The sequence below is a fragment of the Salvia splendens genome, chromosome 1 (genome assembly GCF_004379255.2).
Source record: "Salvia splendens isolate huo1 chromosome 1, SspV2, whole genome shotgun sequence".
Classification (NCBI taxonomy): domain Eukaryota; kingdom Viridiplantae; phylum Streptophyta; class Magnoliopsida; order Lamiales; family Lamiaceae; genus Salvia; species Salvia splendens.
The window spans coordinates 26,040,193-26,065,373 of NC_056032.1; the positions used below are offsets into that span (position 1 = coordinate 26,040,193).

At 38.3% G+C, this 25,181-nt stretch overlaps 4 protein-coding genes across 8 annotated transcripts; 2 read left to right on the forward strand and 2 right to left on the reverse strand.

Moving 5' to 3' along the window:
- The first annotated feature begins 1,972 nt into the window (after positions 1-1,972).
- Positions 1,973-7,461, forward strand: LOC121745879. Of its 4 annotated transcripts, XR_006038897.1 has the most exons (8): positions 1,973-2,052; positions 2,163-2,197; positions 4,394-5,303; positions 5,525-5,589; positions 5,754-5,982; positions 6,647-6,892; positions 6,970-7,221; positions 7,320-7,461. XR_006038897.1 is itself a non-coding variant. In XM_042139824.1 (2 exons), exons 1-2 carry the CDS (start codon positions 4,026-4,028, stop codon positions 4,615-4,617), a joined length of 345 nt encoding a protein of 114 aa, XP_041995758.1. In that variant the 5' UTR covers positions 3,997-4,025; the 3' UTR covers positions 4,618-4,828. The 4 variants fall into 4 exon arrangements, 1 of the variants encoding a protein (XP_041995758.1); XR_006038896.1 differs by lacking the exons at positions 1,973-2,052; positions 2,163-2,197 and adding an exon at positions 3,997-4,146; XR_006038898.1 differs by lacking the exons at positions 1,973-2,052; positions 2,163-2,197 and adding an exon at positions 3,997-4,146 and having other exon boundaries at positions 5,793-5,982.
- Positions 6,433-7,701, reverse strand: LOC121745874. Its single transcript, XM_042139818.1, has 5 exons — positions 7,407-7,701; positions 7,264-7,333; positions 6,993-7,198; positions 6,851-6,923; positions 6,433-6,784 (listed from the first exon to the last, which is right to left on the reverse strand). The coding sequence occupies exons 1-5, from the start codon at positions 7,491-7,493 to the stop codon at positions 6,627-6,629; spliced, it is 594 nt and encodes a 197-aa protein (XP_041995752.1). The 5' UTR covers positions 7,494-7,701; the 3' UTR covers positions 6,433-6,626.
- Positions 7,702-8,005: 304 nt separating this feature from the next.
- On the reverse strand, positions 8,006-11,494 carry LOC121797573 (adenine DNA glycosylase-like). Of its 2 annotated transcripts, none has more exons than XM_042196252.1 (7): positions 11,113-11,494; positions 10,977-11,036; positions 10,194-10,313; positions 10,036-10,133; positions 9,318-9,838; positions 9,106-9,203; positions 8,006-8,939 (listed from the first exon to the last, which is right to left on the reverse strand). In XM_042196252.1, the coding sequence occupies exons 1-7, from the start codon at positions 11,440-11,442 to the stop codon at positions 8,832-8,834; spliced, it is 1,335 nt and encodes a 444-aa protein (XP_042052186.1). In that variant the 5' UTR covers positions 11,443-11,494; the 3' UTR covers positions 8,006-8,831. The 2 variants fall into 2 exon arrangements, with proteins under 2 accessions (XP_042052186.1, XP_042052185.1); XM_042196251.1 differs by having other exon boundaries at positions 9,106-9,206.
- Positions 11,495-15,602: 4,108 nt separating this feature from the next.
- Positions 15,603-23,102, forward strand: LOC121745891 (mitochondrial import receptor subunit TOM40-1-like). The gene is made up of 11 exons (XM_042139831.1): positions 15,603-15,901; positions 16,673-16,754; positions 16,879-16,978; positions 17,715-17,810; positions 17,921-17,971; positions 18,133-18,198; positions 20,705-20,806; positions 21,536-21,604; positions 21,698-21,781; positions 22,610-22,705; positions 22,824-23,102. The coding sequence occupies exons 1-11, from the start codon at positions 15,766-15,768 to the stop codon at positions 22,878-22,880; spliced, it is 939 nt and encodes a 312-aa protein (XP_041995765.1). The 5' UTR covers positions 15,603-15,765; the 3' UTR covers positions 22,881-23,102.
- Positions 23,103-25,181: the final 2,079 nt, after the last annotated feature.

Below are 25,181 nucleotides of genomic sequence, written 5' to 3' on the forward strand. Positions count from 1 at the left end.
CAAATGAATTAACGTACCAAATTTGTTCTCTCTCTAAACCGCAAATAAATTTGTCGGAACGCTTTCTTGTGGATCAATATGTTCCTTATATCGTTCCTAAACTATTCCTTAAACTACTATTTGCAGGCTCCATTATACTTTTTTACTCCATTCCTAAACTAAGGAATGGAACTTGCAACCGTCCGTTTCTTATCCGTTCCTTAAATTACTATTCATTCAATTTCATTTCTTATTTTTATTTCCAACCCAATTTAATTAAAACAAACACACTTTATTAAAAAACACACAACATTAAAAAAAATTACAACTTAAACTTAAAAAAATAAAAAACACACAATTAAAATCCTAAAAAAAATAAAAAACACACAATTAAACGTGGGAAAATAAAAAAACTACTCCGCCGGCGAATCACCCATCGAAGGCGGTCGAGGTGGAGGGGGAGTCGGAAGGCCAAGTTGTGCCGCCATATGCACAATTCCGTTCCACCAGGCCACGTATTGGGAGTGCGAGAAGCGGGAGGTGTCCGCCATTGTAGCGGTAATGTACGCCACCATAAGTGTGTCCGAGCCTCCCCGCGAGCCCGATCCCCGAGGCCGGCTGGCTTGATTCGCCTCAGCCCTTCCTCGCTCTAGCCGCCTTCGTCCCTTGCGGCCGACGGCACCCACGGCTGGATCCCCCGTATTCGCCGGCCGTACCCCCAAACACCTGCGGTTCGCCCTCGCTGGCCTCACCGGTGTCACCAGACGAGTAGTTGCCGCTCGCCGTGTGCTTCGTGCGCTTTGAGGTTGAGCCCGAGCTGGAGCGGACACCGCCGGCCCACCTTTCCTCGTCCTTGACGATCTGCCAAATATCAACAAATTTGAACTGTAGACCGGTGTCCTGGTGGAAGGAGCGCAAAGCCACCCGAAGCTCCGCTTTGGTAGTGCGCCGCTTCAGCCGAGTAGATGCCGCAGAATTTTTGACCTGTACGTCGACTCGGCCAAAGTGAGAACGGAGCATTGTATAGTTGCGCTTCCGGGCCCCTTTCGGCTTAGTCTGGTGGTAGACATCACGGACCTTTTCCCAGAAGCACTTGGCGGCTTGTTGATTCCCTACGATGGGATCGTACGAGACAGTGAACCAGATGTTGTACACCGCCTTTGTTTCTTCGTTGCTGTACGGATGCCGGCCCAGATCCTCCGGTTCCTCCTCCTCGGCCGCCTCAGACGCAGCCCTGGAGCTTCCACCGCCTCGGCCTCCTCCCTGGGTGGGTTCAACGGGGATATCCTCCCGAATCTGGGACAATCCCTGAGAAAGCCGCGAGGCGGAGGGTCGAGCGTATGCATCCACATCGAAAGTGGGTGGTTGGTACCCACCCGGCGTCGCCGACCCCTGGGTGCCCGGCGTCGACGAACCGGAACCACCAAGTGTATTGTACATGGTCTCCCAATCGCCGAACGCGTTGAGATCCCACCCACCGGAGCCGCCACCGCCGTAGTTGCCGTCGCCAGACATTTTGTGAAGAGATTGAATATGAAAATTGGAAAGGAAATGAAGTTGATTTAGGAAGAATAGATGTGTAGTTGTGTGTGAAATGAGGATGAATTAAAAGTATTTATAGAATAAGAAAATAAAAATAAAAATTTTTAAAAAATTAAAATGGTAAAAAAACGGTAATATTACCGTTAATTTTTTTTTAATATAAAATCGATTTTTTTTTAAAAAATAATTATTGCGTCAGCACGTGGCGTCGCCCACTCGCGGGCCGGCGAGTGACGACGCGGGGAGAGCCACGTCGCCGAAGCGCGTGGCGGCACAGACCGTGCCGCGAGTCGTGCCGCCGGCACCCGGCACGGCATGGGAACGGCACCGCGACGAAACCATGCGCCGCAACGCGTTCTGCTGCGCTTTCGTTCCGGAGGAACGGAACTTAGAGTTCAGCTCCCGCCGCGGTGGTTTCGTTGGTGGAGGCGGCGGTGGCGGTGGAGTATAAAATCAATCGACAATGCTGGAAAACCCTAGTTTAGATGCTCCAGCCGCCACCGTCAAGCGATACGCTCCTCCGAATCAACGGTATTGTGATTGTTATTTTTATATATATATTTACACTTTGCTCTTGCCAATTATTCATGTGCTACCAACTGGGTTTAAAAATTGGATTTGTGGTTGATTGATGGATGCAGGAACCGATCACTTGGCAGGCGTAAATCTGGTGGAGGTAATTTCATTCAAACTGCAAGAATTAGGTTTTCATGACAGCTTCTCCTGATTTCCGTTGTGATTCCAATTTAGTTTCTTCTATTGACTTCACTGGTGGATTACTTTTCAAAGTTTTAGCACTGCCTGCCTACTACTCCCTTTGTCCACCATTTATTGAGCCATTTTTTACTTGGCATCAATTTTAAGAAATTGTTTGACCCCGTTAAGAAAAAAGTGAAATAAGAGTTAGTGGAATGTAGGTCTCATTTTTAATACTCCCTCCGTCCCATTATATGTCATACATTTCTTTTGGGCACATGTTTTTAGGTAGTGTTGTTTAGTGGTTAAATGAAGAAAGAATAAAGTAGGAGTGAGAAAAAAGTAGAGAGAAAAAGTAAGAAATGATAAAGTAAGAGAGAGATAGATTGTTGTTTTTTGCCATAAAAGGAAATGTCTCACTTATAGTGGGACGGCTCAAAAAGGAATACGCCTCACTTATAGTGTGACGGAGGATGTATTGGTTTTATAATGGATTGTGAGTGAAAAAGAGTTAGTAGAATATAGGGTCCACATACCAAAAGTGGAATAAAGTACATGGTTCTTTAAATTGCGGGAACTTCAAAATCGTAAAATGATTCTTTAAATCGTGGACTAAGGGAGTACATCTTAATGAAAATGTGGAACCTTGGGGGAACAATTCTATTTTTGTTCTAGAGAACTAATGGAATTCCATTTTAATGAAGGAGATTAGATTTATTCTGAATGAGGGAGTGACGCACAAGGGTTATGCGTCGTTATTATTGAACGACGCACAACCCTTATGCGTCGTTAATTAACGACGCACAATGGTTATGCGTCGTTCAAAGACGCATAACCATTATGCGTCTTACCCTAATGACGCATAACCCTTATGCGTCACACTGGTAAGTATTCCAGCCTGTCACCTGGGTGACCCGGGTTCAATCCCTTGCAACGGCGCATTTTTTTAAGTGATTAGTATTTGATAAAAATGAGTTATTCTAAACATTTGTTTTTGGCAAATAGATATTACTGTTATAAAAGAATTAATTAAAGAAGTTAAGAATAAATGCTCAATCTAATTGGTCCCCCAAAACGAATACATGTACATTGACAAATTAATTTATACTACTATTATCTATGACCATTGTTTATTTTATTTTATATATTAAGTTTATTTTCGAATATCTTAAAAATTACTATTGTTTATGCCGTTAATTGTATAATAACATAAAAATCAAAACTTTATTCACTTATAGATTACGCTTATATAAAATACATGGCATAATATTATATACTATTAATTAAATAATCCAAGTCTTTATGTTGTAAGAAAATAAAATAATTTCCAAAAGTCCTTGCTGCAATATTGATTAATGAATGTTCTACCCACTATTATAAGAAAATAAAATAATACTTATTGTAATAGCGGTGACTATACTCTAATAAATAATAGTAATAATAATAGTAAAAATGCGCCATTGTCGGGGATCGAACCCGGGTCACCCGGGTGACAGACGGGAATGCTTACCAGTGTGACGCATAAGGGTTATGCATCATTAGGGTAAGACGCATAATGCTTATGCGTCTTTGAACGACGCATAATCCTTGTGCGTCGTTCAATAATAACGACGCATAACCCTTGCGTCACTCCTCCATTCGGAATAAATCTAATCTCCTTCATTAAAATGGAATTCCATTAATTCTCTAGAACAAAAATGGAATCTCCGCAACCTTGGGGGGGACAGAGAGAGAGAGAAATATATCTTTCTGTCTGTGTGTGTTTGCCCATGTGTGCTGGTTGACAAATTGTTTACGGGAGGCTCTTGATGAAGTATCTGACTAGAGCATACCATTATGAAATTTTTGTATTTGTGATAATCCCAAAATGGCATAGAACAATCTTTCTTCTTCCACAGCTGCAGCGTTCTTGGGCTGAACCTGAACGTGGTCAGTTAAAAAAATTTTGGCTTCCCTCGATTTTGTCAATACAGAAAAAAATCTTCAAATCATCATTACGTTACAATTGATATGAATAGAAGTTTTATCTCGTAGTTAAGCTGATCATACTCTCCCAATTATTCCATATGAACAATTGTTTTAAAACTCACCCATTTAGAAATTCCTAAAGGGTCTTGTAGCTGAACCCGTTTAGTGACCCTGTCTCTGTTCTCTTGTTTTTGTGTCAATAATGCAGATCGACTAGAACGGGCAAACATCTATGCGAATGATGTAGATAGGAACCCAGTTGGTGCAACCAAAGGGGGTGGTCTCACAGATCATGGGGATTTAGGCTACAATGTTCGTGCCAATGAAAGTCTTCGTGCAAAGTTAATTCCTTTACAGGGATGTTGCAACAGTGAAGCTTCTCAGCTGCTGAACAGCCATATGTTTCATTATTTGCCTTTCTTTTGGAGTTGATATTACTGGTTTAGTATTTCCTTGTGATCACTTATGTAGATTTAGAGAGGAACTAATGCCCTCTACCCTACTTCCATACTTCCAACGTAAAGTTTAAAATGATGCAATGGATGCACAGAATTAGTCTTCTAATCTTGTGAGAACTTGAGCTCTTTTCTGATGTATAAAGATGATAGTATATATGAGCATTGATGACCTCAAAATTTTGATAGCTGCTTCAAGTGCTGAATAATGATTGGATTACTACAGTACTAGTCTAGCTTACAATTTACATATTATTTGGGTTCTCATATTATTTGATGTGCCTATTTTAATGAGGAGTTTTATTTGAATTTAAACCCTTTCTTGTGCAGTCTGAGAAGTAATAGAAAACAGACCTGAGCCTATGTATGGTAACCCAATACTAAAATTGCTACCTGTAAACAGGGTTGATCACAGATTCACAATGTCATTGAATGATGTGATTTTCTCTATCATTTGTGTTTATGAATTGCTGTTGTGCTAGGAGTATAAAGTTGTAAAATATTTTTATTTGATTTTTGTTTCTTTTCTCTGGGTTTCCTTAGGTGCCATATTGCCTAGAAGTTTAGAGAATTTTCCGAGTTAATGCATTTCAACTGTATTATGTTTTGAAGGTTGGACAGCTGCCATGAATGCTCATAGCATTTTGCCAGAAGACTCATCTGGTGAGTATAACAATATTGGTATTGCTTGACTTTGTTTTAAAGGGATTTCATTGTATACCCATCTTCTCATTGAATAAATATGTCTTACGATTGTTGTAAAGTACATCTTGAATCAGTCACACTAGGGTTACAAAAGTAGTATGTCAGTCTTATAATGCACCAAAATGAGGTTTTGAGATCTGTGACTTGGTTTGTGTTGATGGTGTTCTTGTGTTTTTCAGAGAGGCCGGTTGTGTATGCAAGGAAGAGTGCTGCGCCATGGGGTCGCTCAATTCTTCCCCACCTGGTATGGTTGATTTCTTCATGCAATTTCCTAATATTAAAAGGCCAAGAAACTAGAAATATAAGTAAAAAATTGGTAAAACAAACATTGAAATTATGCAAAGAAGTCTACAAAAGCTTGCCATTTGTTATATCTCCCTGATATTAAGTTTTGGTTTATGCATTCAGCTGATTCAGCCTACTGGTGGGGTCTCTACTGGGTTGCAGGGAGATTTCTTAAATGAACTCCGACAGGCAATGGATAATGCAAGTCCCTTCTCCTAATCCGTTGCTCACCACCTATACTTTGCATTTGGTGGATTTGATCCTTGAGCTGTATGACTAGGATTTGATGTATGTGCTTTATGCCATGCTGCCCCTTCCAATGTAATCTATCCGCCTGGCACCAATGTCGAAGGTAACTCAGTGTTGTTACCTGCTCGTGTATCATAGGATGCTATATTTCCGTTGAAGTCCATTTAGGACCACGTTTCACCTTGTAAGACAATCAGATCTTGTCTTGTTCAGTAGCACTTGTTCTAATCTAACAGTTGATTAAACGATTTTCATCTTCCTTGGGAAGGAAGGAGCCCTTAGGTTTGAATATAATTATTTTCCTATGATTTGGGGCAAAAAATGAATGGTGGCGGATGTGCATTGCTGTCCACGCGTTTATAATCCGACAGATAAATGTGTTTTAGTCTCGGACTGTTTGTCATTGTGTCTACTGCTAAAGAGACGAGCTCGTGTTTCAGTCTCGGACTGTTTGTCTTAGATGAATTGTCTACTGCTAAAGAGACGAGATCGACTTTGCAGCTCTATCAATGTGTCCGTTTAGAATGATAGTAGTATATTTCTATTGATAGAGTTGGAATGAATATTTCTTGGTATTCTGGATCTAGGACATGCCAGGTAGCTTTTGCAGTCAAGATAACATTACAAATTTTGTCACCCTTTAAGCCTATTTCCAGTGCTTAATAACAGAAAAGCAAAACATTTGGGGTGAGAAAATTGATAAATGGAAGTAAGAAAATTGATTTACATTAAAAAAAAAATGATGTATCACCACTCTTGCCAAACAGGGATAATGCCTTGAGCAGCTAAACGCTTCTCAACCCAAAAGACAACATGTTTTGATGTAGGCTTCTTCTCATCAACCAGAAATGGCTCTACAGTGCTAACTCCTCTACCATATGAGGATATGGAGAAACCCTTTGGCCCTATAGTTGATAATAATGCACATCAGCATATATATTATTTTATTTTCTGGAATATCACTCGCATACCATTGATAGTTCCATCAGGGAAAAATGCCCAGAATGAATAAGGTATCTCCTTCTTTACAAAAGAGCCTTCCAACTGTAAAAACAGAGCAAAATGAAGAACCAGCAATTTACAAATGCAGGGAGGAATCACTCTTTCCCCTACCTTGTTATCATTGAAGGAAAGCTCGAGCTCGGAGATGTCTTGTTGGGCTGCAAGAGTTGTTTTGAGTGAAGGGATCACATCCTCCTCCATCATCTCAGGAAGAGGCTTTGCCGGAGCTTTTTCTGCACGCTTAGGCTTTGGCTTCGGCTCTGCAGTCGCACCTTCCGCCGCCTCTTTCTCCTCCTTTGTCTCAGCAGCAGCAGCAACTGATTTAACAATCACCATATATGTAAGACAAGAACTCTATTTTTGTATCTGTGGATGAGCTTACCTGTAGATGTAGATGGCTCTTGAACTGCTAAACAGCACGTGTTTCTTCGTCGGCAGATTACACTCACAAACTGCACAAGTTAAGCCAAGAATATTAATCACTGAAGATCTTTGCATGCAATAGGGAAAATCTTGAACTGATACCAGTGATGATGATGTAGCTCTGCTTTTCTGGCACAAATAAGAAGAAGGGCATCTGAAAGAAGCAACGGATCCTCCTGTTGTAGCCATGTTTCTTGTATTGGTTTTTATAGGGAGCTTCTTTTGCTACTCTCTGGTTTAATTTTCAACTAATTTTTATTTTGGTGTAAAATTTTGAGAATGTAGTAACATGGAGGAAGATGAAGCCTGCAGCTCTATCATCCACATATTATTGGTTAAGTGCATGCGTGCCACTGATTTTATATTTCAAGACATCCAAAAAAATTGTTGTCACGATTTCTTTTCTGCAGAAACTTGTGATAAGAGAGATTGGGGCCCTGAATGGGCCACGTAACATCATATTGGGCTCTCATACTTGGTTGCAAAGGCCCATTCAATTCTCTTGATTCAAACTAGCAAGGGGGTGTTCGGTTTGCAAGATTGTATCCGGGATTAAATTTATAGTGTGTTTGGTTCATGAGATTCAACCTCACAACTCAATCCTAGATGGATAATAATTAGTCATAGCTAACCCCCTATGACTAAAATAATCTCACAACTCAATCTTAGATTGTATCTTGGTATTATTTTATCTTGGAAACCGAACACCACCTAAGTATATGTACGGATAGAAACAATTTGTGAAGAACAAACTGGTACCAAGCAACGAGGTCTGGATAAATAATTTGATCTAAATACGATTACTTTTGATAACAGAGTTACAGATCCACCGTCTACATGAAGCATATGATAAACAATTGGTTCCGGAGGGGGAAAATTGCAAAAATATAGTACTCCCTCCGTCCGCAAATAGGAGTCTCATTTCTTTTCGACTCGGGTTTTAGGAAAGGTTAAGAAAAAATGAGTGATAAAAAGTTAATAAAATATGAGTCTCATTTATATATATTAGTTTTAAATGAAATGTGAGAGGAATGTGAGGCCTATATATATTTTATAATAAAAGTAAATCGGGACTCCTATTGGCGGACGGACCGAAATGGAAAAACGGAACTCCTATTTGCGGACTGAGGGAGTGCTAAACTCCTGTTGTCATGAGACAGACACAGAAACTGGTAGCAAAACTCCAAAATCTTATACTCACTTCATTCCTTGTTAATTGAGACACTACTTTTCGGCATGGATATTAAGAATAGTATGTTGTGTGGATAGTGAATAAAGTAAGAGAGATGAAGAGAGAATAAAGTGAAACTATTTTTGCCTCAATTATCTTGGAACTTCCCGAAATAGAAAAATGACTCCATTAACAAGGAACAAAGGGAGTCTATGAGACATGCAGCTATGCTAATCTCCTGTCGAGAAACTAAGTTCAAACTTTGAATCTGACCTCTGTGACTGATGTTACCTACATTTTACATCTTCCTCCAAAAGTGATGGTATGGTTACTGCTTTTGACAAAAAGTTATGAATTCACCGTAAACGGCTAGGAGCTTTGGTTGATGATTTTTTGTCTCTTCTGTTTCTTGCAGTTGCAGGTATAGATGAACCCTGCTTGAATTTCTGGATCATGGTGTAAGCCTGCATCACAAAATATTAGCAGAAAATTAGTGAATTCTACAAATTCCACCAAGACTCGAGATTTAGAGACCAACAATAGCTGAAAAGAGCAAAATAGAAACATATTTCATCTTTTCATTTTGGTTTCAACTACCTATATTTAAAAGTTGATTGAACACGGTATTACCTTTCTTACACCAGAAGTCAGCCCCAAAGTTGAAAGTGCCTTTTCATCAACATATTTCCATTTAATAGTTGTGGTTTCTTCTTGCTTTTCCTGCATACCTTCTGATCAAATAAAGTATACCTCATCAGTTTGGCAAGAAATGAGGAACTACTTTTTGGTCAATTTCTTGTACATCTTGGTATTGGAGTGAGTTAGTGAGGGATAACATAAACCTGTCATGCGCAAAGTCAGCAACTCTATGTACATCTTGAGACGAATGTGCGAGAATATATGGACGTACACCCCAACTTCTTCTCTTAACACTACTTTGCAGGACTTTCTCATGTCTAAACCAAATGACTGTTTCAAAAAACTGTCAATCGCTTTTCTCCGTGAGGTTACACCAGCTTCTCCCTCTAATAGCACTGATGGGAATTCCCACAGTCCAGCCAGCAACCCCTCCTCTGGTCTCTTCACTAAAAGATATTTGCTGTCGGATCCCTCCTCGACTATCTCCACAACACTGACAGCTGAGAAATCATGTCTTTGTTTGGCCTTTCGAACCTTGGTTGGATAGTCTGTAACTTTAACTGATTCTTGGTTCGTGGAGAGAGATAGCGCTTGGCACTGAAGGGATATAGGACATTTCGAGCAGCTTGGAGATGTTGGACTGCATATCGTTGCACCAAGTTCCATGACAGCCTGGTTGAAATCCCCAGGCCTCAACGGATCAACTAACTTCCTCGCCAGTTCCCTGAACAGTTTGAAGTACAGAAGATCAAAATTATTGAAATCGGCATACATAGATACAAACACACTTCTAAACCTACTAATCTCATCAAGTTAACGGTTCTGTAATTTTCTCCAACAATTAAGTTAATGGGGTTGTGTGTGTGGGTAGAGGAAGAGGAAGAGGATAACAATTCTAGTGATTATCATCTTTAATCTTACCATATATCCTTGACTGTCTTTGAGTCTTTTGGATTGGCTGATATGGCCTTCAATCTGGTAATTACTCTAACAACATTTCCATCGACCACTGGCACTGCCTGAACAGCACTATCACGACAAGCTCATCGCAGGATAAAAGGAAAAGGTACAATACTAACCTCCTCAAAGGCAATAGATGCAATTGCTCCTGCAGTGTAATTTCCGATCCCTCTGACCATCTGAAGAGAAGATGCTGTGTTTGGGAACTCACCTCCACTTTCAACAATCATTTGAGCTCCCTACAACAGTAAGGCCATTGCAAATAAAAATCCTACTACACCAGCATGATAAAGGACAAGCAAAACCTCTATCTCTAAATAGAAAGAAGCTTCTGCTTCAGTCTACAAAGTAAGGTGAAACATGATTGAAACATGCCACAGAAGTCGTATGGAGAAAGTTATACTTTCCTGGAAAATCGAATAGGTACAGACATTGCTGTACTCACACGTTGATGTGAGTGAACAAGGACCTATGAAGCTCTTTGATGGAGCAAAGACCATATTATTTCTTAATGCAAAATCTTCATGTTATGAACTTGAATCCTTCGAGTGGATTCTAACTCCAACAAAATAACTAAACGTATGGAAATTTAAGAAGAACTTGATAAAGTAAAGGAAAGAGAAATATGCTTTTCTATTCTTCCTTGATTAAACACCACAGAAGGCTTACAACTATTCAAAGAAGATACCAACGCTAACCAACTGATTAATCACTAATACACTATCTATGAAACTAACTAAATGACTGACTCTAAACCAAAGCACGTTGTCTTCAATCTGACTCACTCTTTGGGCTATAGTTTAACACTTCAGATATGAAAACCTCTTCATTTTCATTTTCCATGACCGAATCGAGAGACATAAAAAGCAATAAATTGTAGTGAAAATCATGCTAACACTTACCTCAAGCAAAAACCGGGCGCGCCTATAATAGCCCAAACCCGCCCACATCTCATTCACCTCCTGCTAACATAACACACGACACCTTTAAAAATTTTAAAAAAAACAACAAAAAATCAGGTGGATAAACCAGACAGACCTCGATAGTCGCCTGAGCAAGATGATGGATTGTAGGCCATTTCTCCATCCATCGATTGAAGTAGCCAATGACAGTCTGAACCTTGGTTTGCTGAAGCATCACCTCGGATACCCACACAGCGTAGGCTCTCCGTTCTCTCTGTTCAATGCCGACTTCATTTCCAGTGCTGCTGATTCTTCTCCATGGTAAATCCCTTCGGTTCTCGTCGTACCATTGTAGCAGAGAAGCCCTAATTTCTTGAATTTCTTTTCCGCTGAAACCAATATCTTCTATGTCAGTAACATCGACCGTCTCATTTTGTACGGATTTTGGCTGCCGGCATCTCTTCATCACGGCGGAGGCCGGCGGCAAGTGGTGTGGGGAGAGGAGTGGTGAATGTAGTTTTCCCGCTAAATAGTTGATTTTGAAGTTTTGAGGTAAGCATAATCCTATTTCCTATATCTCTCGTCCACCCTAACTACTCCCTCCGTTTTTTAAAAATAGCAACTATTTTCATTTTTAATCGTTCCTTAAAAATAAAAACTTTGAATCTATCTATTTTAGGACATGTACCGCACAATTCACTAATAACTTTACTTTACTCATTTTTCTTTTCGTCTCTCTTACTTTACCAATTCTTCTCACTTACTTTACTAGTTGTGCATTAAAATTTATGTTGTCTTAAATGTTTATATTTTTTGAATACGGAGATGCAGTAGTATAAAAAAATTATTACAAAAATCTATACCTACACTGTCTATACTCCATATCATTCAATTATAGTAATTACCAATGTGGCAAATTGAAAAAGTAGCATTTTCTAATAGTGCATAGACTTTTTTATAAAAATTCCAAAATGCTCAAACTAGCAAAAGTGGTGAGCAAACAGAGTGACGCGGAGAAGAAAACTTGCAAACTCCTGGAACTAAACATCATCAACTTGATAACCGAAAGCCAAAAATAAAAAACAAAGACAGAGCAAAAGGAAGAAGTAAAGGACCATATGATATCAACCCAAGCACCACAATAGACACGACAAAGGTGAGTATAAAGCATCACAAGAACCATAACTCAAAACGCACCTCTTCTTGACTTTCTTGGGGCTTGTCATTCTCTAATACGGTCTAAATTCTCAAAAATAAAGCTCCGGGGGGAATGGAAGTTCAGACACCATCCTTTTGCCCAAGTGCCAAGACATAAACATAGATGTCTACGGGGTTTTGTCGAATTTCTTGAAAGGAGCACCAATCTAAGAAAACAAACATTCCTTTGGGGAGACACAATGAGATGTTCCATCGATCACAACAGAATACCACAGGATGCTAGATGGCTTACACGCGAAAAACGAATGTTCAATAGATTCAGTTTCTTCCCAGTACAAAACACACACGGTCATCCACAATCCCGACAACACCAAGTCTAAAGAGCCTCTCTTTGGTATTGAGTGGCAGATCCAAGATCCTAAAAGGGAAGAGACGTAAAATTTAACGAAAGCTAACGGAGGGGAAGGGGCAACGTCGGAAGTTATTGGAGGGGGCGTTTATGGAAAATTTACGTCGGGTCCATGGTAGCGGGTTGCCGGGGAGGGAGGGGAGATCACCCCCTCATGCCCCTCCCTGGATCCGCCACTGGTCCCTCTTCTGTGTAGGAGAAAGCATGAAGTGGAGCTCTTGGTGGGGCAACCTTACTCCAAGCAAGTTTCCCACATTCACCTATCAAATTCTCGCTGACCATGAGATTCGTTACCTGCAACACAAAGTTAGACACATAAGGGTGTCCACAATAAGGCGGACCCCCAATAGCTCCGCCCCAGTTTTTGTCCATAGCCCCAGTTTTTTTATCCATAGCCCCAAAATTTTGTTTCCGCCACTATAGTGGACACTTCCAATAGCCCCCAAATTTTATAATCAATTTTCATTTAAAAATGTTTTTAGTTTTAATCAGGTATAATTAAAATCATCGCAGTGTAAATAATTAGAACGCGAGGTAATTGGGGCCGAATATTCGTTGTATTACAAACGGGTAAAATTATACAACGAATAATTAAAATAAAATACAACTAAAAACTCCGCCACCGTCTACTCGGTGTCGGAGTCGGCTTCCTCGTCTCGACCGTGCATTTTTAGAGAGTGAAAGTGTAGATAGTGAATGGAGGGATGATGTGAAAATGGTGAAAAAATAAGAGGTGGTGAGTGGTATTTATAGAGGTAAATAAAAAAAATTAAAATTCGATCAATGTCAGTAGCAGCGCCGATCGCCGGTCACTATGGCAGGCGCGGCGCTTTGGAGACCCGCCGCGTCCTCGCCCTCTTTCCGCCTATCCGTCGTCCGCCGCCTACCGCCCCCATCTCCTCGTCCGCCGCGGGGCGAACAACTCCCCCACTATGGACCGTCCGGAGATCGCCTATAGCCACGCCTAACCATTGTGGACGCTCTAAAAGGTACCTGAGTTATCGCACGATCAACATCTCACATCACTCTTGTTTTCTCTCAGACTTTGACGGTTCACGACATTTAAGAGGTCTTCGAGTGATTCTTCTCCCCAAACATAGTTGGCGGTTCACGACATTTAAGAGCTCTTTAAATTAATTTGTTTGACTTGGATTTAATTAGCTCCAAATAATTAAATCTCTTGATTTAACTAATCACAACTAGTTAAATCTTCTTAATTTAGTTAACACCACAAATAATTAAATATCATGACTTACTTACGTCTCATGTAATTAAATCTCTTTATTTAATTAGTCTTAAGTAATTCTACGTCGTGCCTTTTTAGTGAAGTGATTAAACCCCGTATTAATTAACGGGAAGGATAACATAAACTTCTTAAGTGATTATATAAAATTAAGATCCATATCACTAGTAGAATAGATGCATATCATTTTTAGACGAAGGTTAATTTATGTCGAGTACTATTATATTTTTTTCCTTTATTTTCCTATATATAAAGGTCAAAAGCGAGAGGAAGGCTAGGCCTAAAAATTCTCGTCTCACTGTGATGACTTGACAACAATTGTTTAAAGTATGTACATCTATTTATTTGCAAGTGTTCGTTGAGTATCTCTTGAACTATAGATGTCTGAAATTCCAATTGTAATCTCTATGAGTGAATATAGATTATCATGAATTTAATTATTCTTTACTCCCTTAGTTCACAGTTACAAGTCCACATTAGATATGACATATATTTTAATTAATGTAGTAGAAAGTGGATGGAAAAAGATTAACCACTAAAAACGTAAAAACTAAATAAAATAATTATTGGCGGATGAACGAAAATGACAACATGAGACATTTATTAATGAACGAGTATTTTGCAAGTGAGCATTCATATATGGTCAATACCTTATTATATTCTCTATCATTGTATCACTTTAGCAAGATATGATCGTGAGATAATTAAAAGAGTGAACTACATAAATGGTCAATGATCTTTCACTTTCGCACATAAATGGTACCTGATCTTTATTCTATATCGTTTTTGGTACCTATAAATCACATTTTTTGTACCTGATGCAATTTTTGGTACATTTTCTCATTTGTGTCATAGAGGACATTTTAGGCATACACAAAATTAGTACCAAAAGTGATATTTAATATCCTCTCTCACTCTCCTCACTCTTTATACTATCATTATTAATAAGTAGTAATATTATTATTTTAATGTTATAAATTAATAATTAATTTATTTTTTAATATAATTCAAATATGCTTAATTATAATTATAGTTATAATTATATTTAATTATTATAATAATATTATTGTTATAATACTAAGAACTAGTAATTAAAAAATAATTATAGTATAATTATTTAAATTATGAATGATATAATATTATATAATAATAATAATAATTATTATTTTATATTAAATTAATAACTAATCAATATAGTCTTAATAAAAATTTAAAATTGTGAATTGTATTTATAATGATATAAAGAGTTAAATATTTTTAGTTAGGTGTTTCATCCCTAAGTATAGAATAATTTAATAAAAAATATTCAATTATTTTAATTACTTTAAATAATTAATTTAATTAGGTATTTTGTTCTTGATTTATATTATGAATGCAATTAGATGTATGTATAAAACACTAAAAAGAAAGCTAAAAAAGAAGAAAAAAGAAAAAAAGAGGAACTAAGGAGAAAAAAGAAAAAGAAAGATAAAATACTAAAAAGAAAGAAGAAAATGAAGAAAAAAGAAAGAAGAAGAAACTAGAGAAGAAGAAAAGAAATAAGAAAAGAAGAAAAAAAATCGCATGTTTGGTACTATTTAATTGAAATTTCTAAAAACATCCTCCATAACAAAAAAATCGCATAATTTGTACCTAAGGTTATTTTCGTCACCAAGTATAAAAAATAATATAAAATAAAGATTATGTAGTTCATTCTAATTAAAAAAGTAAACTGTAAAGTGTAAAATAAAAACAAAAAGTGAATAAAATAGTTTAGCTGCACAAATGTATAATTCAAATTTATCCTCGAAATGGATCGGGTCAAAAGCGGTGGGTTTTAGGGTTTTATGATTTTGGGGAATGGCAATGTTTTTGGCTCAAGTTTCTGAACATTAAATAGCCGCTTTTTCTCCGAGAAAGAAGAAAATCTTCTTCAACTTCAACCTCCGCAATCGGAAAGAAGGAACGGAGCTCCTCTTCGTCGGCAGAGTTAGCTGGAAATGGCAGCGCTTACTCCTCCGCCCCCCGCCGTTCTAGCGGCCGCCGCTTCGAGTTCAGATGCGGAGCAGCCTAAAGTTGACTACCTAAATCTGCCTTGCCCCATTCCCTACGAAGAAATTCACCGGGAGGCACTCAGTTAGTGCTTCTCACTTTTCTCCATTTTCATTTTGGCGTTTGATGTAGCTGTGTTTTGCAATTTGTCTGCATTTTGTGTTTTCGGTGCAGGTTGGTTCTATTGTTTATGTTCATGGGGTTTGATTTTGTTTCTGGTTGTAAATCGATGTTGATACGCATTACTGTGAGGAGCTGGTTTGAACCCCTAACTAAATAGGCCAGTTTCACTGCTAAACTCAGATGCTCTAAAGTGGTTGTTGATGAAGCAACTAACAGCGAGCAGCCAGGACATTTTTCATAGCTTGAATATGCGAGAATGCAGTTCTAGTTACTTTGTTGCTGTTGCTGTTGCTGTTGCTGTTGCTGTAGATTGTAAAGTCAAAATTGCATGTTGATTAATGTTGTAAAGATGAATACACCGTGCCATTCTATGTGAAGCTCGATTGCAGTGTCAAATAATTTGTAGTTCAGGTCCATTACTGGCAGCATTGAGGCTTTGGCATATTTAATGTCAGTAATTGACTCATAACATGTGTCTATCATTTCATATTTTAACCTCTTTTATGAGTTGTGCTTTATTATTCTTGAAGCCAGCTGATAAATTCAGCTTGTATCTAAAAATCACGGGAATGTACCAACCATTAAGGTTTATTTTCTGGATAGGGACATGCGTAGGATTTTAGTTTACATGTTTATGCAGATAAGTTAATTTAATTCTCTATAGCCAGTTTTTGCTTATTTTTGTAATGATGGGGTATAAATTAAATTTCTAATGGAACTTGTTACTGCCAGTGTCATTGAAGCCAGAACTCTTTGAAGGATTGCGTTTTGATTTTACAAAAGGACTCAATCAAAGTTTTTCACTCAGCCACAGGTTATACACCTTTGTTCTTTTGCCGTACAATTTTAGTACATATTTTAACATTTGTGTATCATTAATTGCTGTCCATTTTCCCATTAGTGCATATTGTTTTAAGTGCTAATACATCTGCCATTAGTGTGATGATGGGACCTACCGAGATTCCTGCTCAATCTGCCGAGACAATTAAAATCCCCACTGCTAATTATGAGTTTGGGGCCAACTTTATAGATCCAAAGGTAGTCACTGTCTACTATAATTTCTTACTTATATAATGGCTACTAGGCTAGTTTGGTTAATGAAGGTCAGTGTTGTCAAAATGTCTTTCGGGTCGCTCGGGTCGCCCGGGTCGAGACCATCACCGCCCCAACATGGGTGGGTTGATCGAGATACAGGGTCGCCGCTGGGTCGCCTGGGTCGAGTGGGTCGCCTGGGTCGAGTGAGTCGCCTGGGTCGCCCTAAACACATGCTATCTCTGATTTCTCAAATCTCTCACGTGTTTTTTGACTCTCTCAATCACAATTCTCTATATATATGCATGCACCACATCAAACTTTTCAAACCTACTTTCTACACTTTAGAATTCGGCCTCTTCACTCCTAAACAAATAAACAATTCAAAGATCTTTTGCTGCCACCCTTCATATATTCCTTTGTTTGACATTTTCAGACAATGGTTTCAATTATTTATTGTGTTATGACTTATGAATTGTTTTGATATTTTGATCATTTGTATTTTCCATTTTATCTCTATTCACATGAATTGCGTCTACATTTATATTATTTGATATATTATAAACATTAGAGCAATATATTTATTTTATTTAATATTAAAAGGCAAAAAAAATAACCTAGCTTTGTGGGTCTCTCGACCCCGTCGACTCGTCGACCCGCGACCCGAATTTTCACCTCATCGACCCGGTGCGCCCCTCGACCCTAACAACACTGATGAAGGTACATTACTTTTTTCTTGCAGTTGATGCTTTTTGGGAGGGTGATGACAGATGGCAGACTAAATGCTAGACTAAAATGCGATTTGGCTGATAATCTTACCTTGAAGGGCAATGCCCAGGTAGGCATATTTGTCAACTCGTCCATAATGTTTTAAAATCGGCAGCTGTCCGATACTCCTGAATTCATACCATTAAATTATATAATAATATCTGTTTTGTTTATCTGTAGCTCACCAACGAGCCTCATATGTCCCATGGCATGTTCAATTTTGATTATAAGGTAATTGTTGTATATTTAGTTCTTTTGTATGTTAGCATTCTAAATTCTCTTTCTTAAGTTTGCCATGATATGATAGTACTCGTTCACTATATAATTGATGCTATGTTTGACATAGGTGTACAAATTGAAGCTAACAAGTGCTGTCTTCACATGGTATACAGGGTTCAGATTATAGGACTCAGTTTCAAGTAGGAAATGGGGCCTTACTTGGTGCAAGTTACATCCAGGTGAATAATCTGACTCTGATTTGGAAGATATTTACATAGCTAATCAATCAAACTATTAAAGTTGTAGAGCATGTACTTGAACCCTGAGTATATTTAAAAATCTGGTAGCATCTATAATCCAGGTATACTTTCCATTATTCACAATGGTATCATAATTTTAAAATGCTTTACAAATCTCTTTGTGTGGTGAGTTATTGGCCTGTAGCATTAGCTGATCTAGCAAGTGGCCGGAATGGGTAAATCATTGTATAGGTCTGCACATTTCTAAGTTGAATATTTGCATCTGGATTTATGGAAGACTTAAGGAGTTCACGGCTTGGAAAACTATACTTGATTTGTTACAATCCAGTTAGAGGGCAACAAGTTTGATAGTCTGAAGAACGAATATGTAGTATATTCTGTAGTAATTTAATGGGGAAACTAATGCAGAAATAATGATGGTTATAAAATAAAAATACTCCCTCCGTCCCAAGGAAGATGACCCCTTCCTTGGGCGGCATGAGATTTTATGCAATTTTATTTTGTGTATTAAGTGGAGAGAATAAAGTAGAGATAAAGGTGTTTCTGTTTTTAGTAATGGGTTATCTTAGTTGAGATAAACCAAAAAGGAAAGCGGGTCATCTTCTGTGGGACGGAGGGAGTATGTTTATGGAGAGACATTCACCTGCTGCCTCAAGAGGCTTGTGGCAGTCCGGGGGCATAAACCACCATCCATAAATATTATAGGTAATACAATAAAAAACATAAAAGCATAAAAAATATATGAAAACACAAAAAATAAAAGTTTGTAAGTCATAAATACTTAATAATTACTCCCTCCATCCCCAAAGAATATGCACTTTGGGTTTGGCACGGGTTTTAATGTAAAATTGGTAAAGTAAGAGAAAGGTAAAGAGAAAAAATAATTAAAGTATTGTTAGTGGAGAATGGGTCCTACCTCGTTAGAGAGAAAAGACTTTCCAAAACTAGAAAATGCATATTCTTGTGGGACGGACTAAAAAGAAAATAGTGCATATTCTTATGGGACGGGGGGAGTATGTCTTAAAGTATTAAACCGAAGTCTAATACTCCCTCCATCTCTCAAAATAGGCTTAATTGAGTGTGACTCGGATTTTAAAAGAAGTGGGTGTATTGTGAGTGGAGAAAGTGTCCCACCTTAAAATAGGGTTAATAATGATTAAAAATGAATTGCGAGTGGATGACATGGTGGGCTATGTGGTAGAAATGTAAATAAGTTGATATATTGATGGTAATATTTTGTCTGGTAGTGTCTATAAATGGAAAGTGGCTAATTTTTGTAGAGGTACCAAAATGGCAAAAATGAACTGAATAAATTTCTGTTTTTGTAAGTATGAATGATTCTGAAGCTCCTTTGTTTTTGACAAAAATATTGATGGCAGTAGAATTCCTTCATAAGTTAATATGCTGTCTAGTATCTACATTTAATATTGGGCCTAGCCTGTCGTCTGTGCGCCTATTTATATAGAAGTAGGACACATAACTTGTAATATGAAAACACTCTGAATAATCTGAAAACACTCTGAATAATCTGTTCTCCGTTTCCGCTCGTGGACATAGCCAACGCAACGTTGGTGAACCACGTAAATATGTGTCTTCTTTACGTTTATGTTTACCTTGATTACACTATTGCTCTATTCTGTCAAAACATAATCTCTCTCAGAACTTGATGCATTTACAACATTGATTGACTAAATGCTTTTTTGACTATGAAAACCAAATTTGTTATTCTTTAGTGAGGTAAGATGTATGTGTTCTAATGCCGCAGTTGACTCTATAAATGGGTTGTGAGTACGAATCAGTGTTGTTAAAAACGAGCTCGGGGCGCGGGTCGCCAGGGTCGAGTCCGGCTTCGCCCCAACATGGGTGAGCCGAGCGAGATACGTGGGGCGCAGTGGGGGCGCGCCTTGGGCGGTGGGGGCGTCTGGGTCGACGAAGGGGGCGTGAATCCGTTTTTGTGTAAAGAGGGAGGAAGCTGAAACTTTTTTTTATTTTATTAGTATTTTAATATGGAGTCCTTTTGATAAAACCTAGGCACCCACCGACTCTTTTTGCCTCTAATCATTTCACCTTTTTACTTTTCCTCTTTTTTATACTTAATTTATTATTATTGCCAACTTTTCATGTTTTCCCAAAATAACTTAATTATAAAATTCATTAATTAAATATCAAAACTAGTAAATAGACTATAATTCCTTCGATAATTATTTTCTACCCAATGTCAGATTGAATTTTAAATATTTTTTCTTCCTGTTAGGTAAGTATAAGTATTTATATATTAGTGACTTATATTTAATCATTATTATTACTAATATATAAATAATAACTAATTTTGCACCCCGATTCGTTAGTCCCTCGCCCCGGCGCCCCATCGCCCCGCGACCCGGGGTCCAGCGTCATCGCCCCGGACCGACCCGCGACCCTAACAACACTGGTATCAATATAAATTTATGTTGTACTGACCAATTCTTCTAATGTATGCTTGCAGAGTGTGACTCGTAATTTATCTTTAGGTGGCGAGGTATTCTGGGCTGGACAACATCGGAAGTCTGGCATTGGCTATGCAGCACGTTATAACACTGAGAAGATGGTACTCCTCCTTCCCATATTTATGGCACATTTCTTTTGGGCTCGCACATTTAGGAGATTTGGAAAGTAGTGTAAAGTGGTGGGGAATGTATATTTTTAAAGTCGTGTGAGTAATAGAGGTGTCTTTAAAAGGAAACATGCCATGTTATATGGGACGCCTTACAAAAGAATACAAGCCATGGATAATGAATAATGGGAAGGAGGGAGCAATTCTTATTGGATTTTTTTATTCCTACATTCCTTCATTTTCCTTCTGTTAGGAGAATATTTTTCTCTTCCTCTCTCTCTCTCGCACACACATTTTTGTTGTGAACTTTCATTTTTTTGTTGCCTAACATCTGTCCAAAGTGCTTCATCTGCATCTCACAAGTATCTAAGCACTGAGAAGCCTCTATTAGTAATGATTATATCAACCGAGATATCGAAAAACTGGGTAGCATCCTCAAAACTTAACCAAATGAAGCCTTCAGATGGCTGTACCCATTAGATTTAACACTTGCATATTTCATTTTCTGTGGGTACTGGGTTAAGATGGTGAAGATTTTTTTCCAAGTATAACTTCTCATAAGTAGTCTCTGTATTGCCATTGTTTCCTTTATTTCTGCATAACTTCAGGTCATATTGGTTATCCCTACCTTTGATGAGCGATTCCTCCAGTTTTCTATGACTTGTGGTTAGAAAGATACAAATCAATGATTCAATATTGTCTATTTGACCTTTTCAATTTCAGGTAGCAACTGGACAAGTTGCCAGCACTGGGATGGTAGCCCTTAGCTATGTCCAGAAAGTATCTGATAAGGTGATCTGAGTTTATTCTGTGTTTCCAAATAATAGTGATTCCATTTCTTTCTTTCATGTTTGTATACCTAATGTCAAATTGTTTTGCCTTCAGGTTTCTCTGGCAACTGACTTCATGTATAACTATATGTCTGGGGATGTAACATCCAGCGTTGGTTATGATTACATTCTTCGGCAGGTAATATTTGTTTCAACAGCAAAAAATTTATTTTGATGTAATAATAACAAGCAGGTAGTGTTTGAATAGTTGCATTTAATATTCACTACCTTTTGTTGTTGGGTCTATAATCATTTATTTAGTTGTGGAAATCATATATGTGCATACACTCCGCCCCACGGTAAGTGGAGAGAGAGTAAAGTAAGAGAGAGAATAAAGTAGAGAAGTGTCTCACCTACCATGAGACGGAGGGAGTACTATATAGTATATATTAATAGAGCAATTTATGGTGCTTTTATCAGGTGTGCATAAAACGTATCCTAAAATTGGTCATGATTAAACATTAAAGTTGGTGGTTAGTGTGTATGAATGCTGTTAGATCATAATGTCATTCCCTCTAATGCATTCACTGCTCATCATTTTTGAAACACTAGACTTCTTTTGTCTTACATGGTAAGCTTTACCATGGGAACCATTGGATGCATCTGTCCAATTCTCATTCATATTGGTTAGTAGTATTGGAGGAAAGCTGAAAGTTTTCTAGCTGTAACTATCCATCAACTTTGAATATGATAGCTCAAACTGAATTTTGTTTTTTGTTGTTATAGGTATTAGTTAACAATTGACTGACCTTCCCTCTTTTGTTAATGCAGCCTGCTTTAGGTTTATTCTCCTTGCACCATATAAAATTCACCCCTATTTTTTGCTTAATCTGATAAACCAACTTGTCAGATGTACTTTTCTGAAACTTAATATTTGCCTAAATTTTCTGATTAGCTTTCGTGACACAACTAGTGCTATTGTTCAAATAGAGAAGCCATCTAACCGGCTCCTTTTGTTTCTTGGCAGTGCCGCCTGCGAGGCAAGATCGACTCCAATGGCTCAGTGTCTGCTTTCCTTGAGGAGAGGCTCAATATGGGTCTTAATTTTCTTCTTTCTGCTGAGGTGAGTACAACGGGGTAAACAATGGCACCCTTCCCCCTCCCTCCAAAACTCTCTCAGCCGCTACTTTTGTTTCCCGCGGTAAACTTTTCTTAATGTGTTCACAAATTGTGACATGCAGATAGATCACCGAAAAAAGGATTACAAGTTTGGCTTTGGCTTGACAGTAGGAGAATAGGACATGAACCATATCTGGTAAATTACGTGGATAATTACAAGGTGAGAGCAGGAGTTGGGTAATCCCTTTCCTCTTAAACTGGAATCAGTTTTGTATGCTCAGATGACCTTAATTCGTTAGCCTGCATTTGCTAGTTGATGTTTTTTTCCAGGTTGGCGATATTCTTTTTATTTGTGATAACTTTGCTCTATAGCTATAATAAATGAGAAGATGTTCTTTCAATTTGTATAATATTATCGAATTTTTTGGTATGGTTTATGAATTTTATAAAAGTCCCCATCATTACAACAAAATATAAAAATTTTTAATCTCAGCATACCAAAATAAAAATTGAGGATATATACTAGTTAGATGCATAGAAGGCTTAGACCTACTTTCTTTCTTTCTCTATAAATGGGAGAGTTTTGAGAAGGGGTATACTAATAGCATCTCCAGTGGGCGGACATCCCACTAGGACATTCCAAAAACACCCACTGCCACGTCACTAGGACTTCCCATCCCACTGCCACGTCACTAGGACATCCCCTGCACAATCCGTCCTTCCCATCGCCCTTCCCACTAGGACATCCCGCAATTAAAAAAAATCATACATTTACAAATAAAACAATTAACATTTACGGAAATAAAATTTGACCGAGAATACGAACGGGAAAAATTAACAACTTCATGTGGAGGTACTCGTCAAACATGTCGGCCACGCCTCCATATGCCAGTTGTCTGATTGCGACAGTGCACTTCTGCAAGGGCGTGAGTCCGGGTTTGCCAGCTGCATCCTCTCTGATCCTAAAATACAGGTATCTTCTCTCTAAAGTACCCACGATGTGCAGAAACAGCGGACGATGCATCCTAAAGCGTCGCCGGAATAAGGCTTCCCCAAAACGCAGTTGCGGAGTGAAGTAGTCCGCATACAACCAAATATGTGCAGCAATGTGGTCACGGGGTACTTGAGTTGGACGATGGATCGGCCGAGGTACCGCCTGCTGCCGCCGCTGCGACCTCTGTTGTAGCAGCCTCTCTATCGCACCTTCAACAGCGACCTCCAACTCATTCTCGCTATCACTTTCACTAGACATTCTAGATATACTTGAAATTAGAGATGTAGAGAGAGAAACTTGTTAACGCAAGTGGTGCAAATGAAATAAAATTCAACGAGCCGTATATATAGAGTTTAAAAAAAAAAAAAATTTAAAAACGGGACGTCCGACTGGACGCCACAATGGCGGACGTCCGCCCGCCCGTCGTGCCGACGTCCGAGGACACCCGACGTCCTCACGGGAAGTCCGTATCCGACCCTAAACGCCACAATGGCGGACGTCCCGGTCGCCCGTCGCGACGTCTGACCGGACGTCCGCCATTAGAGATGCTCATGTTTGATGCTTTGAGCATGAGTGGTAGATTGTTGGAGCATATTAAGTACTGGAAAATATTTTTCGAATTTATTTTGAATTGAATAATTGCTTTATATTGTAAAATTCTATTTCCCATTTATGAGAAACATTAGCCAAACTCACTCGTTCATGTGCATAGCAAGGGAAGAAAGAAGAAAGATGAAGTGTTTTGCAAATTGTGATACTAAGAAATGCAATGAAATACTCCTTCAAAAAGGAATTGTTGTGATTCTCCAAAGATGAACATTTATATTGAAGCATAATTCTCCACCTAAAGCTCTACTTTAGCAACTGTCATGCATAACATTGAAACCTCCAAGCACAATTATGCAACGGTAACATATCCCTTTATAACTCAAACATTTCCATATCATGAGCAGTGATGCTACGGTGGAGAGATGTAGCTCAAATGAAGATTGAAATGTGGAATTTTAATTTTAATGTTTTTAAATAATAAATAAAAAACGACATCTGTTTTGATTTTTCTTTTATGGAATAATCAGAAATGTCCAAAGTTTTTATATTTCTATTAAAAAATAAAGTTGCATGGGAAAATAAAAAATGTTGGTTCATGTATTTATAAACAAGTAACCCTGTCCTTGCCTGGTGTTTGGTTGCCATGTTAGACTATCTATAAGATCTGGTAAAAAAAATGTGGCCCGGTTAAAATTCACACAAACACAACAATGTGCTCCCTCCCATATTATGATATCCTCATAAAATCGGCCGATAGAAGAAAACACAAATTCTCAGATACACTGCTCCTACTGCTTTAGACCTTTATGCCCCTCCTAGTCCTTCTCTCTCCACCCGAATTTGGAGAAGATGACGTTCAAATTGACGACTGATACGGGTTTACCACCACCGACAAACCACAGATCTGTAAGGTATTCCCTCGTGTTTGTCAATTGTG

What these genes read in the sequence shown, in the direction of transcription:
- LOC121745879 (XM_042139824.1), top strand. Translation starts at nt 4,026, where the DNA reads ATGAAGTATCTGACTAGAGCATACCATTATGAAATTTTTGTATTTGTG. An exon ending in TTGGGCTGAACCTGAACGTG is followed by an intron (nt 4,147 to 4,393) that starts GTCAGTTAAAAA and finishes TCAATAATGCAG; the next exon opens with ATCGACTAGAACGGGCAAAC.
- LOC121745874 (XM_042139818.1), bottom strand. Translation starts at nt 7,493, where the DNA reads ATGGCTACAACAGGAGGATCCGTTGCTTCTTTCAGATGCCCTTCTTCT. An exon ending in GAGCTACATCATCATCACTG is followed by an intron (nt 7,334 to 7,406) that starts GTATCAGTTCAA and finishes TAACTTGTGCAG; the next exon opens with TTTGTGAGTGTAATCTGCCG. An exon ending in AGAGCCATCTACATCTACAG is followed by an intron (nt 7,199 to 7,263) that starts GTAAGCTCATCC and finishes TTGTTAAATCAG; the next exon opens with TTGCTGCTGCTGCTGAGACA.
- LOC121797573 (XM_042196251.1), bottom strand. Translation starts at nt 11,442, where the DNA reads ATGAAGAGATGCCGGCAGCCAAAATCCGTACAAAATGAGACGGTCGAT. An exon ending in GCGCCCGGTTTTTGCTTGAG is followed by an intron (nt 10,314 to 10,976) that starts GTAAGTGTTAGC and finishes TTACTGTTGTAG; the next exon opens with GGAGCTCAAATGATTGTTGA. An exon ending in AAGACAGTCAAGGATATATG is followed by an intron (nt 9,839 to 10,035) that starts GTAAGATTAAAG and finishes CAAACTGTTCAG; the next exon opens with GGAACTGGCGAGGAAGTTAG.
- LOC121745891 (XM_042139831.1), top strand. Translation starts at nt 15,766, where the DNA reads ATGGCAGCGCTTACTCCTCCGCCCCCCGCCGTTCTAGCGGCCGCCGCT. An exon ending in AGTTTTTCACTCAGCCACAG is followed by an intron (nt 16,755 to 16,878) that starts GTTATACACCTT and finishes ATCTGCCATTAG; the next exon opens with TGTGATGATGGGACCTACCG. An exon ending in ATTTTCTTCTTTCTGCTGAG is followed by an intron (nt 22,706 to 22,823) that starts GTGAGTACAACG and finishes TGTGACATGCAG; the next exon opens with ATAGATCACCGAAAAAAGGA.